Here is a 14,918-nt window from a genome sequence, read left to right as displayed (position 1 = left end):
TACATTTTTATGGATGAACGCATTGCTATAACCCCGCAATTTAGAACAAAACTTCAATTTAATAACTCAAAGGGGAGAGATTGTACTATCTGCTCTCTTCAGGCTGTTCTCATCAGTAGCATAGCTCACCCACCACAGCAGAGGAAGACCAAGCTGTAGCCTTTATCACCGCATGTTGACAGACCACGAATCTCCCGAAAGGATGAAAGATAAATACAGGTGAGATTAGCACTCAGTGAAGGTGGCAGCATCATTTATGTACCTTTCATGTTATGTGATCTAAAGTTACATATGTTGAAAGTACTATCTGATATATATAAATATTTTATTTATATCCTGAATTATTTTCTTAATTATAAAACACTTCCTAGAAATGCTATAAGCCTGTACTTCTCAACTCCCCCATCCAATAAAGTACTCTTATACACTTGGTATTACAGGCAATGGTTTGCAGTTCTGTTTTGGTAACACCTTTTGTAGTTGTGTGTTACAATGATGCGCTTACTCATTTTAGCATGCTGTAACAGGTAATTCAACGGCAGACTTACCGTAACATTGTAATTTCTAGTCCTACAAAAAGTCTCACAAATTGCAGAAGCAAAGCGAAATAGAATGAAAGGTGACACATAATGCCATTTTTTTGGCAAAAGAATGACAAAAGGCTAAGTGGAAGAAGCAGCCACCATTTAAACACACCTAGCTGTTGCCACAGAAATACAAATTGGAGCAGAACTGTTGAAAGAAAAAAAGCTGGATGATATCAATTTAATGTGCTACAGCTGCAGCCATTACATTTCGAGGAAGTGGCAATTTTATTTTTTTTTCTGTATGAACAACTTACTGGTAATTGCCATCAATCACTCTTGATTGGGGAAAAAACCCTAGGTAAGAATTCTGGAGGGGTAGCTTTATAAACCTGCAAGAAAGTGTTTAGTTGGCCATTTGACTAACATGGGCTGCACTATTTTTCTTTGAGGGGTTTGTGGTTTTTCTTTTTCTTGCTCTTTACTTTTCACATGGTAACTTTAGGCCGGGTGTTAAAACTAGAAGAGAGGACAAACCAGGATGTTAAACCAACATATAAATCTGTGGTTCACCTGCCCCCAAAGTACTCTGTAGCATTCTGTCCCCCTCATCAGAAGAGTACGACAAACCTAGAAAAGCCCCTATACAGGCAAAGCTGACGGTTTTTCATCATCATATTCATCAATGCATAACTGTTTAAGCTGTTTGTCTCTTCTAGATTTAATGTGCGTGCATTGAATGCTATAGAGGTCTACTGAATTAGGAGCTGTATTGAAAGGCTGGATGGTGGCAGGCTGTTCATCATCTTGCCTAACGTAAGAACTAGGAGCAAACATGAAGCTGGGGAAGAAGTTTTAAAAAAAACACCTCAAAGTGGTGGCTCTTAACGTGGTGGAGGGAAAAAAAATATCTGTGGAACTCCTCTAACTAAAAAATGTGGGTGCCAAAAGTTTATTTATATGTACAAGTTCACAGATGAGAAATCCACTCAAAGTTTTGTATATAGAGGAACTTACACAGGGCTCTGGGAGCGCTTTAAATTGAAAATAGAGGTTGGAAGAATATTAGGGGAGCAAATGCCACCTACACTTCCCTTGTTTTCTCTTATTTTCCTGGGAGCTGGTTACAGGCACTTGTGGAGTAGGATTCTGGGCAAGACTGACCTCAGTCTGCCCCAACAGAGCCACTCTTAGGTGAGTGCACCATTGCATTGTTACTGGATGGAGGACTTTCAGATTCAGTTGCTATTAAGGTGTCAGCAAGGATAAAGGAGTCTTAAGGATTGAGTGGAAGGGGTTTTTGAGTCTGTTAGTGATTTAAAAGGAATCTAAGTAAGGGAAGCAATTTTATTGTAGACAGCAACATACTAACTAAACCTGAAATAAATATGAGCAAGCCTGCAAACCTACAACACTTCTTGCTCTGCTACTGAAAGACTTTTTAATACAGATAAGAACTCAGGACTTAACAGTTAACAGAAACACCGATAGATACTGACAGTAGCCCTAGTTCAGCAGTCTTACTGACACCAAAAAGCAACGCCTTGATTTCTGGTTGTCAAAGACCCCATAAAAGAAAGAACTCATAATAGAATGATGCCCGATTTGGACAGTCGTTAAAAGGATGAAGCGCACACTTCATTCAGAAAGGACATAAGCCTAGGTGTTCAACCAACATATAACCAATAACACTGTATACCTGACTGATTTCAGATTATGGTTTCTCCTTCAATGCCTAAAAGCAGTACTTGGGCACCTAGTCACAGACAGAAGGGAATGCAAACTTGATCAGGTCTTTAATGAGTGTTGAATTTAACTCAAAAGGCCCACAAGCAGCTACAAATATTATGCTAAATTTTATCAGAGCTAACAGGAGTCCAAAGAAAGCCCACTAAGAGATATATGTGTAATCCTACAGAGAACAAAGTCACTGCAGAAAAAGCCTTTTATTAGACTTTTACAAAGTAAGTTGTAAAAAAAAAAAAATATTTCACCTCATATGGGATATAAGCAATATATAAACTTACACATTCCTACATACTACTTCAGATTCGTCATTTGTCCGTTACTTTCTTCAAAGAGAAAGAACACCTGCGCTTCTACGTCAGAAAACAGATGAAGGCTCACCTATGTTTCTTCTTGCTCTGCTGACTTCAATCCTAAAAAGCAGATGGTGCAACAACAGTAGATTCACAGAGGTTACAGTTTCCTGCTACACTTTCTCTAGCAGCAAATTCTCTTTATCAAGTTAGTTTGTCCGTCCATGTGTGTGTGTGTCTGCCAATCTGTCGTTCCTGTTCTGCCACCACCCAGTTATACTGGTTTCACTCTTGAGAGAAATTTTGTTTTTCTCTTTTTAAAGCCAAAATGATTTCGTTGTTTCTGTTCAATGAACAGCCCCACTAAATCAACACAACTGAGGAGCAAATAATGTCTAGGTGAGTAAGGGCTGAGGAATTTCACACCATCTGGGACATCATAATGGGGAACTGCATTCTCAGATTTTGCCATCTCTTTAAAATATCAACAGTTCATATTTCATTAGCCCAATACCTTCCACAATGCTAGAATCATGCTGATGCAGTTCGGAAATCATAGAAAAACCTTCACAGAACCAGAACACTTTTATTATAGTGTTTAGAGAAGTAATCATCATGTATCATCCAAAATTGTTCTCAAAACTAAAATTTAGATTTAGCTTATCAATGTGATCAATTGCATCTTAGTAAACAATACAATTATGCACAGTTATCTTCCATTAAGAAATACTGTAAAATATATACAAATGTTGTTTCAGGCAAATGTCCTTTTTGCAAGTGCGCAAGTTGCATTTACTGAACAAGTGCATTTCTGAACTTCAGCGTTGAGTCCCATCAAGTGTACACAGAGGTCTCACCATAGTGTTTTGTGAAACCATCATAATTACAGGTTTACTCACCTTTCAAAGACTCATTCTGAAAAAAAATAATAATCACAAAGGTACAAGATTTATATACATAAAGGCACAGCAATTCTGTTGAAAACAGCTATGCTACAGTACAATAGAGTTCAATTGGTGCCTTTCATGCAACAAAGTTCACTAACAAATTTAAATCCTCTTCCCATAAAATTAACTGCACAAGGACCGTATCCTTCCCTTTCGGTAAAAAGAATAACCAGCCATTATTTACTCAACCCGGAGTAACTACAGAAACTTGAAAAAAATACATAAAATACTTTTTCTTTCTGCCTAAACTTGCTCAACTTTCAAGGCTATTTCTCATCAAAAGAAAAAAAAGAGTTTCCAACTAAGAGCAAAGGTGAAGTTTCACTTGTGCTAAGATGACAGACTAAGCATTTTTCTATAGTTATAGTTTTATAAAAAATTATATATATTATATAGGTGCTGTCCTAGGAGGCACCACCACCAGCCACAGAACAGCCAACGCTAAAGATAGATCGGGAACCAAGATAGAAGTAAACTTTGAATTCAGAGGACAGACTCAGATCAGGTATAAGTGAATTTATCATTAGAGCTACATCCCCGGTTGGGCCTGGGCTCGAACAGACTCCATGCAATGGGCACCCCAACTGTACACTGATTCAAAATATTCTCCCCTTCTCCTTCCCCCAGTACCAACTTCAAGCTGTCATTTCTGAAGCTTCAGAGTTTTCCGAGACATCAATTGCATTGAAAGAGTATTTGCACTTTTTACAGCTGTCTGCAGTTGAGTAATTGGAAGGCAGACTGTATATTGCTATCAAGCTAATCGACCCCCAAAGCTTTGAGCTGTCGTTCAATCTCTTCATCTGATATGGTAGCAGCTTTTGACGTTGATGCAGATGGTAAGCCTCTGGCAGCTGACGGAGCTTTGGCCATCTAAAAGAAGACAGGAAGTTTGCTTCAGTCAAAATAATATGTGTTATGACAAGCTGAATTCTAGAATAAAACTGTAAAATAAAGGCTGCTAGAATAAACTATTTAAGAAAAGGGAATGAAGGGGAAGAGCACATGGACTGGGTAAAAACAGCCATACCTTTCCAGAGATTTCAATTCCAATCTCATCAAGCACTTGGTTAACAATATCTTGGCTTTCCTCCTCTTCATCAGAAGCATCAAAAATGTCATCCAGAGTATCATTAACTTAGAAGAAAGAAAAAAAAATTAAATCCACACTGCATTAAGCAAAAGGTTTACTAATGTAGTAGTAATACCACTGTGTAAGATACCAACAGAAAGCACCTGTATATTGGGGAGGCTTTCTTACCTCTGCCTTGCAAAGCCCGCGAGTACAGCTAAAGCAACAACAGGGTAAGGCATGACTGCTTTTATAGAAATGTTTAGTTTCACCAAAATAGTTCAGTTGCCCAATCCCCCCCGCTACTAGATTTTCACATTTCTTAAAAACATCATCCACAGTTCCACAAAAACCCCTCTCCTCTTTTTCCTCCAAATGAGTTGTGAAATTGTCAACTACTCAACTAATTTCTGAATTGCAACAATACAGTTCTGCGCAGCTGAGGTGTTTGCATATTGCTCAACGATATCGTTTGGAGTCTGTGCTACTTACTATGGCCACCACCGTGGCAGGGATTAGAACAGGAAGGAGACTGGGCTAGCAACACCAGGAAGTTTGGTATGACATAGTAGACAGTGGACAGATGCAACTGGGAACAAGAAACTTGCTACCCCCTCAAGACGTTTCTGGCTTAAAGTAAAAACAAGGAGGCAAAACCATCCCATACCACCACGTATGTAAAGCTGAGAATATCAATAATATCTAAATTAAGTGTCCAGTCCCAGAAGAAAAAGTACATGCAGAACTGTCAGCTAGGGGAAGGGCAAATTTTCAAGCCCCCCTACCAGTTATGCCAACAAGGTTTTGAACTGGTCTCAAACCCTCTTCCCTTCCAGTATGTCCTTTCCAGAAGCATGAAGATGAGAAGGAACGGGTTCTATATTTAGTAACTAGAGCTATTAAAAGGCTCAGTCTCCCTGCTCAGACATACATTGTTTTCTTCGCTCTTCATTTTTGCTGTCAATCTTATTAATTGTGGAAATAAAACTTCAAGCATCAGTATTTCTAGACTGGTTCTACCCTTCCAAGAGCACTGTGGGCTGCAGCTAGCTGTTCCCTGCAGTGCAGAACTTACTCATTTCTTCAGTCATTTCCATCTTCATGTTCTCCTTCTGGAAATTCTGCATAGTTTGTAGTGTCTTTTGTGGATCCATTTTCTTATTGACTGCTTGCATTGTCTATTAATATTGGAAAAAAAACGCCTTTAGTAAATACCAATATATACATTAAGAAGGAATAAGACTTTTCTAATTTAAAAAAGCCCTTCAGTCCAAATTTCACTTTCCTTGCCTCTTTACATCCCATGAGAACTGTAGATGCACAACAGACCAACAGTAGACTGTGCACCTAGTAAGAAATATTGCTATCTACTACCCCAATACACATGCTTTTAAACGTATGCATCTTTCTTACACCACAGCCCTTCTCCTGGCCTTGTATTATGAAAAAATCTGCCTGATCTAAATGAAAAAAAATAGAACAACACTTCTTAACTTGCAGGCTATAAACTTCAAAGAGGTAAATGGTTGCAGGTCTTTTATTCAGTAAGGAACATTTATTTGAACCACCACTAGAGGACAGGCATTAAATTGCAATTGTTTCTTTATGTTATAATTTAACAAAAAGTTTACTTTTCTCTAATAAGCAAATGTCAGAGTGTTCAGGAAGTACGTATTAGCTTCGGGTGAACTCTTGTAATGGGTAGAGATCTTTCTATGACAGTGTAATAAAGTTAATCTGTTTTACCACAAGTATGCAGCACTGCATTTGCAGGCATCAGTAATTTTTTTTTTCTTTCCTAAGCAGCAAGCTACTGTATCTCTCATGGGACATCAAAATCTAAATGTAGACATGAGCAATTCAAAACTAAAGTTTAACCATCTCTGAGAGGATAAAAAGTTGGTTAACTAAAAGGGATGCTATCAAGCTACTACAGCTGCTATTTGCTTCATAGAAGCTCTTCTGCCTTCATGTCTGTGTGATAATGTATTATGTTTCTAATGTTACTTGAATTTTAAAGACTGTGTTCATAGTCACATTATTTGAATTTTAAAAGTTTTTCTGGACTTAGAAGGTGATGATTCTTTAGCATTCTTTTACAAGTTACAGATGGACATAAACATTATTTGTACGAAACTGATACAGAGTTTATATATCTTTAGAAAATAAGGCTCAGAAGCATGATTAAAAGAAACAGGTAACTATTAACTGGATTTTACTATGTCCAAAATTAGTGCCATACATGCTAAAAAAGTGTATAGAAAATACTTGGAAAGCTTTGCATTCATGTATTTGTCTTGCTTGTTGAGGCAACTGATTCCACATGTTTTTCACTGGTGGTTGTATGAGATCAAGAGTAGTTTACAAGCTTTGAAATGAACAACAGAATACTTTTCTTTTTTAAGCATCCCATGCTGATAAAGCAAAATACTCACTTTAAAAGTGACCAAAAGAATTTAACGCCTTCCTCCCCAATAATGTTACACAAACTAGTCCACAGAAGTACCTGCCGTGTTTCAAAAATCATCACTTTTCTGGATGCTAGTTAATTTATTTGTTTAAAATTTTGGGGGTTTCTACTCACTTAACCTTCGTAATTAGTCTAGGGACACTTTGGTTTTGAGAAATTTAACTTGTTTAACTTGAGCAGCTGTGCAGTCAGACAAGCCCCCCCCTTGCGGGTTAGCCATGGAGGATGGGAAGTTTGCTACGGAGCCACAACTTTTTGTCACTGAACAGCTGCTATCTGCCAACATACTGCTTCTAAAAGACATCCAACAGCAAAGCCTTAGCAGTAACTACTTTCCACACCAAGCTGTGTTCCATTACTGTGTTTAACTGGCATGTAACTTGGACTGTGATAAAAGCACAACTTGTCTACAATGATGCATGCTAATTCTGTTTCCTACACCTCAAGCTGAACAATCCTTCTTGCCAAAAGCAAACTCCCTATTTACCAATTCAGGCAAATAGGAGAAAGTTAACCACCACCCTTGGGTAACTGAGGTTTTCCAGACTCTTATGAGATGATTTTTGTCAGAAAACTTAACGCAATACTGTTTGCTTAGAGCACAGAGAGGGAAATGACAGGGAATTCAGATTAGATTTCCTTAGGAACTTAAGATCCAAAGCAATAACCTACTTTTTGTACAAGCCATAAAGCTACTGTGACACACTGCCTTGATTTCTAGACGAAACATGCCCTACTTTTTCCCCAGTAAAAACTGCTTGTGACAAGATAATACAGGCAAGACACTGCAGAGGCATAGTTTGGGTTTTTTTGTGTACAGAGTTCTTCCACTGGCATTTGACAGATGTCTAGCCCCAGAAAACAGGCTTATGTGCTAACTGACTGGATTGACTACACAAAAATTTCATAGTATGAATCAAATTACATTTCCCTACTGTATCCTCAACACCATTTGAGGTATTAAGCAGTAAGTTTTATCCCTTCAATTATCTTATACAAAATAAAACAACTTAACTTTTGTAACCATATGCTGCATTTTAATGTAAAAAAATGTCTTGCAATGCCTTACTTTTGCTGTAGTTGACATAGCTCCTGCCATCTTCATCTGAGAGTTCATCACCTTCGTTTGAGTCGACATAGAAGTGACTTTAGAGCTGACAGCGTATGTTCGATTTTTCTGCTTCCGCAGTTGCACAAGTTGTTTTGCTAGAACTTTACAGGCTTCTTTGTTACCAGTCTTAGCCATTTTCTTTATTTCCAGTTCCTGTTAAAAAAGGTATAAGATTAATTCTATAGAATTTTCATTCAAACAAAGACTATAATTATGCCTTAACAAAAATAATTAAATTCCAGAAGTTATCCTCTTATTTTTTTTAAAGACATTTAAAGTTATATAAATAGTCTCCCTTGCTTTTCTGCCAAGGCTGTTTAGTAGAATAAACACAATGCTGCTATGACTTGACCAGAAGAAAAAAAAAACCAAACAAAAAACAAAAGAAAACTGAATTATGGCATGGTAGCACACAGTGCCCCAAAGGACTTCAACTTTGCATAACTTCATATTCACTTACACATGCACATACAATTCCGTATCTGGACAGGGAACAACACTTGACACACCCCACCCCCACCCCCCAAATGAAGAAATTATTACAGCCGGCCAACTATTACTGCCATGACTCTAATCATCTTTGATTTCTTGCATTCACGGGCAACCAAGCCACATCGCCCATGGAAGAAACAGGGCGTTCATAGCTTCTTTTTAACACTTTTTCAGCCTCGAAAGAACCTCGCAACCTTTTCGGGGAAGAAGCAGGTAAAGTTAGATGAACAATAATTACAGACTGCTTGCCCACATAATTTAGCTGAACGTAAAACATAATAAAAGTAGCATAATTTGTATACAATAACGTGTTTAAACCTTAAGACAGACACTTCTGGCTTAAAAAAAAAAACACCCTAATCTATCAATTCAAGTAGAAATAGCAAGTTATTTAGCAAAGAGGTACCAGCAAAATGTTTGGCATAAATAATCTTGACAGCTGGGATTTTTCAGTATACTTTCTGATTTGGGACTTGGTAATACAAACTTTTCAACTAATTTTTCCTTGTCAGCCTTTTTGAGGTGAGCTTGCCATAGTATTTCAGTTCTTTGTATATGTGCAATTGTATATTTTGATTGTTATCATTAAGTAAAAGCAACCTTTAAAGACCAGCTTTCTCTTTATGATTCTTCTGGAGAACCTGCCTGCTACAGGAATACAGTTACTTTATGTGCACTGGTAGTCCAGAGAACTGTACTTATAAGAAGATACATTGCTCTGAAAAGGTAAATACTTATCGCCAGGATATGCAAAACAGTCACGTTTAAAGGCAAGTTTAAACTGAACCACTGCATTAGCTTTACCACTAAGAAAGATGATGGTTAAGTTTACTACAGAGATGGCACTGGCACAAGATCTTCTCTGTACAACCGTGTTTTCTGAGAGGTTGTGTCATACATACTATTTTTAATCCAAGAAGGTACAGATCAGCAAATAAGGAGGACGAGAATGTTCAAACATTAGAGGCCTAAAACAGCTGTAAAACTGCCCTCTTTGTAAGTAGCTCACAGAGGCCACAAAACCAAATTTCTATACATGTCCAGAATATTATCTCCTTTTTTCATACCTCAAGTATTGTGAAGGATAGGAAGGATTAGTTTGCCCACTACCAAACACTAGTTTCCCCGTTTGTTTTAACAGCAAACATTTGGAAACATGGGTTTTCTCACTGAGATGAAATAACTAAGTAGTGTTTATAACCTGACTTTCAAAGCTATTTACAAACCTACACCAACCACTGCTAAATCACTGCAGATAATCCAGCTGCAGAAATCAAACCCTACATACAGATGGCTTTATTCTTGAGAATTTGGGTAAAGAGCTGCAACACAATATTTGCTTTTGGGAGGGGCAAGCTTATTAAAGTCAGTTATGTTCTTCTGGAAAAAAAATTAATCAAAACAGTCATATGAGTTTACTGAACTGAAACAGAACTGTCTGCATACTTTAAGGTATCTTTATACACAGAATTAATATAATCAGGTTTTCTCATAGTTAAGGGGAAAACCACCAAAACCAAACCTTTCCAAAGAAAGTACATAACAAAATGTTCTGAGATTGACTGACAAGCCCTTGGTTGTTTCTCACCTGATCTGACTCTGAAAATTAATATTCATTGTCTGTTGATCCTCTCATCCTAACAGCAAATTTTAACTTTTTCAGAGATGTAATTCACCACTTCTTTCTTCTTCTCCTCAGAAATCCAACATTTCTAAAGCAATTTACTGTAGCAATCAAAACTTCAACCTCAGTATTCATGAAAATTAGGGTTATTTCCAGAGTCAGAATATTTCATACTGTAAAATGTCTTCTCCAAGTAACCTATTCTGTCTTACATGTTCAAGGCTTCCAGAACCAATTTCTCTGTTCTCTTTTAGTTTACTATTCCCAGCTCTTGGTATTCATGCAACCTGCTGCCACGAAACACCACCTCAATAGCTACTGAAACAGGGGCAGGATTTGCATAGCTTTTCCCACAGTCTGAGCATGTCTTCATGCATCAAACCCCACCATCTGTCACATCCATTTATCCAGTTGTACTACCACACAGGTGCAACATCCATTCACTAAATACTTGATAGCTCACACACACTTAAGTTTTAAATAGATCTTAATTTAGGCAGACAGTTTTACTATTATTAGCTGGTTTTAGAGAAGTTCCATATGAACGGAAAATAACAAGCTCAAGGGGTACTCATGATACCCTGTGTTTTATATGATAGCACTGACACTTCTTTTAGCTTTTCCACCAGAAGATCACTGACTTATAAGCCTGTTAGAACAAACCTTCTGAAAGATAGAGAATGCTAAGAACGGAAGCGAAAAATGAATGCAGCTATTTTATCTAAACACATTGATTCAAGCTTTTCCTATATTAAAGACCAAGATTCACTTTTAGACAGCGAAGTTTTTCTGACCTTTAATAAATGAAAAGTCAAAAAGGGAAAGGCAACTTTTGTAGTGTTTCAATTATTATACGTTGAGTTGTATCTTTAGCACTTTGCAAGTTTCCTGTTATATGGGGTGGGGTGGGGGGGGGGGGCGTATTTGTTCTTAGAAAGTAAAATAAAGTTCCGTGCTCTACTTACCAGTTGTTTTTCCTGTTTTTCGAGTGCTGCTCTATCTCTGGTTATAGCCCTTTGTGTACCTCTTAACTCTCGATTTTGCTCCTTTATTATATCTGGAAAAAAAATATTTATAGCTGGGTAAAGTTTTCAATACTACATACACATCTTATCTGCTAAGCACCCTGCAGACATGCAGTATGTTTGACAGCCTCCTTTTGTTCAGGATGAACTGTCAGCATTTCAAATATATGAAATATTAGGAAAACACAGTTTTATGTATACAATATATGATTAAGTTTCAGCAGCAGAGGCCATACAACATAAGAAAAAGGCTACTTTACCTAGTTATGTTGCACCATAACAAGAGCCTTAACCACACAGTAACTTAGTTATGCACGCTTTTCTGCAAGTTCAACACTAACTCGTCAATAACACATTCACTGTCAGCCCACTGCTTTCAGCCAGGCCTAAATGCAACAGGTAGATCAGCTGAAGAAACCTTAGACACAGATCTCCAAGCAGTTAAGGAGTTCCGAAGTCCATTAAAACAGCGAAGATACTCCTAGATGCAAGTCCTGGATCTTGTTCTTCTCTGTCCTTACTCTGGTTTGACAGAGATTACTCTCCTCCACAAATGTACCACATCCATGCAGCCCAACTTCAAGTCAGACTATAAAGCAACAGCGTTCAAACTTTTTCAATTAGCAGATGCTTAAGAATATTAGGATGTAAAAGTGGAGGCCTTCATAGCAAATTTAACTTTCCTGACAACTGACATAGCCAGCAGAAGCTTGAAAATTGTCTGTCAGGTAAAACATAGCAGCCTTCAAAGGCATTTGGTCCATTGTACTGTTGAAAAATTATTTACCAGTAACATCCACTTATTAAAGTATTATTTACAATACAGGCATCAATCGTACTAGCTACAATTAACTTTTGCTAGAATTTACAGCACGTGCTCAGGTGTGATTCACCCGGGCAAAGGTAGGGAGGTCTGCATCTGACTCAGCATCCTCTGACCTTTATAGAGGAAAGCAGTTAGTACTTGTAGGAAGAGATTCACCTACTTCTGATGTATGTGTCTACATGACATTAGATGAACTCCCACGCAAAGTTTAACAAAAGCACTGTCACATAAACTTTGTTTAGAGCTTGCTCTTCTAACCCGCAGAAGTACCATCATGGCAGGGCACTGCTATTGTACCTACGAAGTCTGAAGCACGTGAAAAATCAATATAAATAGGCAGAATTACTAATAGAAACAATGGCACGAAGGATTAATTCTAGAAAACACAGACACCCTTTTCATTTTTTTAAGGCTTGCAATATTTTTTCTACAAACAAAAAGAAGCATTCAGATTCTTCATTCCCACAACCAGAAATACTGTTAAAATATCAATTGCTGACATTATTTCAACCTTAATAGGTTTGAATCAGAAAAAACCCCAAACTCTCAGGAGCATTTTAAAGAAGGCACATACACTACCCCCTCCCACCAATCGTTTTTGGCCAAATAAATACATATTCCAAGCAAACTCTGTGAAAGAGAGACCTGTTTTTACAGTACTACTACTGCTCCGAGAACTACACAAAAAGCATCTTCAGGAGATGTAGATTTTTCAATGGACTATAATGAAGAGCTGCAAGTTGACATGGAATGTAACGCTGCGTTCTTCACACTGGCAAAGCAGCAGTCAAAATTATTTGGTAAACGATGCTATAGGCAAGTAATTTTGAAGGTAGACAAATGTCTATTACTTGCACAGCTGCACTTGCACAAATGAAAGAAAAAGCTTAATAGCTACACAGAAGACTGTCTTTTCAAACTACAATAACTATTAAAAAAAATTTAAATCCCTTAGTGTAGAAATCCTGAGAGGTAGGAAATTCAAGATGATAACAAACAAGAACTGTACTTAAGAGTCAGGAGACAAGAAGGGTGAGCAGAATGCTTGTTTCTCATCTCACATAGTGGCTCAAACAAAGGACAGTAATAAACTGAAAGCAATAACTATGTACAGTTGCAGGCCCTTTTATATGTTTTTGCAAGCAAAGGCCAAGATAAGAATTTGGTTCTTGCTTCTCTGGGATAACTGACCGACGCAAATCTTTAGCTTTACTCCAGCAGGCAGAAGCTGGGTATTCCCCAGACAGCCTTTTGCCAACAGCCACTCCCGTGTGTCACGCTGCCGCCTCCCAAGCCAGGGTAAGGAGGAAGCACCCCCATTTCTTAAAACAGGTTGGACGAGGGACACCCAGCAGGGCTTGACCTGGCTCCTGCAATCCACCTTGGTCATGGAAGCTTAGCGCCACCTCCCTCTTCCTCCCCTCTCAGGTGCTGCACCAAAAGTGGGAAAGCATTCGATGAGTGGGAAACACATGACGCGTTCTCCCTTGGTGACACACAACTGGTTGGCGCACAGCGTCATTTCTGGCGAGCCCTTTTTGAACGAGGACCCACCTGTGTGATGCAGGGCACCCAACACACGGGGACAAGCCAGCCCCTGGGGACAGCAGGGCCCACCGTCGCCCGCGGGAGCGCTGTCAGGTCAGCGACCTTTTCTGGCCTTACTTTGGCGCCTGTTATTTCTGCACGGGTTTCAGCGACGTGCTGACAGACCGACTGCCAAACCGCCAAGCTCAACGTGACCCAGACACAAAGCACCGGGGCCCCAGCGGTGCGGGCTCGGCAGCTGCCCCAGCGGCCCCGGCTCCGGCCGCCCCGCTCGGCCGCCGCCCCCCGCCGCCCCAGCGGGCTCCCGCAGCCGGCACCGCTCGCGTCCCGCTTCGCTCTCGGCCCCCGCAACTCTTCGCGGGCCTGTTCTGCTCCCTCGCTGCCAGCCAGAGACCTTCCTCCTCCTCCCTCACGGCACAGCGGGATCACCAGGGCCCGGCTCCCGCACCCCGCCCCGGCCCGACCGCCCCGCAAGGCCCGATGCCCCGGGACCCCTCCGCCTCGCTGTCCCCGGCGGGGGCCCGGCCCAGCCCCGGGGCTCCCCCGCCGCCCCGCCCGGCCCGAGCGCCCCCGGTGAGTCACCCCGGGCGGGCCGTGGCCTCCCCCGCTCCCAGCGACTTCCCGCTTCGCCGGGACACAGGGCCCGAGGCCGCTCCGCAAGCACCGCCAGCGCCCCCGCGCTCCCGCCGCCCCCGAGCCCGGGCCGGGGCCAGCCCCGCGGCCGGGACCGTACGAGGGCCGGGGGCTGCCTCCCCCGGGCTGCGGGAGGGGCGGCAGGGCCCCAGCCCGGGCGCCGGTGGCCCCGCGCCCCCACTCACCGTCCACAGTCTTCTTCTTGAAGAGCGAGGCCATGGCGGCAGCCAGCCCCGGAGCCGCCGGACCCCCACTGCCGCCTCAGCGGGCTCCTGCCTGCTCCTCAGGTGACCAGGAAGCGGCCGGGCCGCGCACAACCCGCCCGGCTCCGGCTCCGCCTCCCCGCCGGCGAGGGGCGGGAGGGGGCCGGGCCGGGCCGGCCCGCCGCGCTGCGCCCGCCTCCCCCGCGGCGGCGGCTGCGGCTCGGGGTGCGGGTCCCGCCGGGGCTGCCGCGCAGCGGGGCCGCTTCTCCCCCGGGGGCGTCACCGCCCGGGGCGGGGCGGGGCGGGGTCCGGTTCCTCTCCGCCTGGGCTCGGTCACCGCCGGCCGCGGGAGCGGGGCAGCCCCGGGGTGTGCGTGCGGGCAGGCCGCGCCGTCGTGGGTGGGG

At 41.5% G+C, this 14,918-nt stretch overlaps 1 protein-coding gene across 1 annotated transcript; it reads right to left on the bottom strand.

Moving 5' to 3' along the window:
* Positions 1–3,129: 3,129 nt before the first annotated feature.
* Positions 3,130–14,661, bottom strand: CHMP2B (charged multivesicular body protein 2B). Its single transcript, XM_055702868.1, has 6 exons — positions 14,497–14,661; positions 11,245–11,336; positions 8,122–8,316; positions 5,658–5,760; positions 4,541–4,647; positions 3,130–4,383 (listed from the first exon to the last, which is right to left on the bottom strand). The coding sequence occupies exons 1-6, from the start codon at positions 14,528–14,530 to the stop codon at positions 4,270–4,272; spliced, it is 645 nt and encodes a 214-aa protein (XP_055558843.1). The 5' UTR covers positions 14,531–14,661; the 3' UTR covers positions 3,130–4,269.
* Positions 14,662–14,918: the final 257 nt, after the last annotated feature.

The sequence above is a fragment of the Falco cherrug genome, chromosome 2 (genome assembly GCF_023634085.1).
Source record: "Falco cherrug isolate bFalChe1 chromosome 2, bFalChe1.pri, whole genome shotgun sequence".
NCBI classification, from domain to species: Eukaryota; Metazoa; Chordata; class Aves; order Falconiformes; family Falconidae; genus Falco; species Falco cherrug.
Note: the sequence above shows the minus strand (reverse complement) of the source record. Positions and strands in the feature narration are given on the sequence as shown.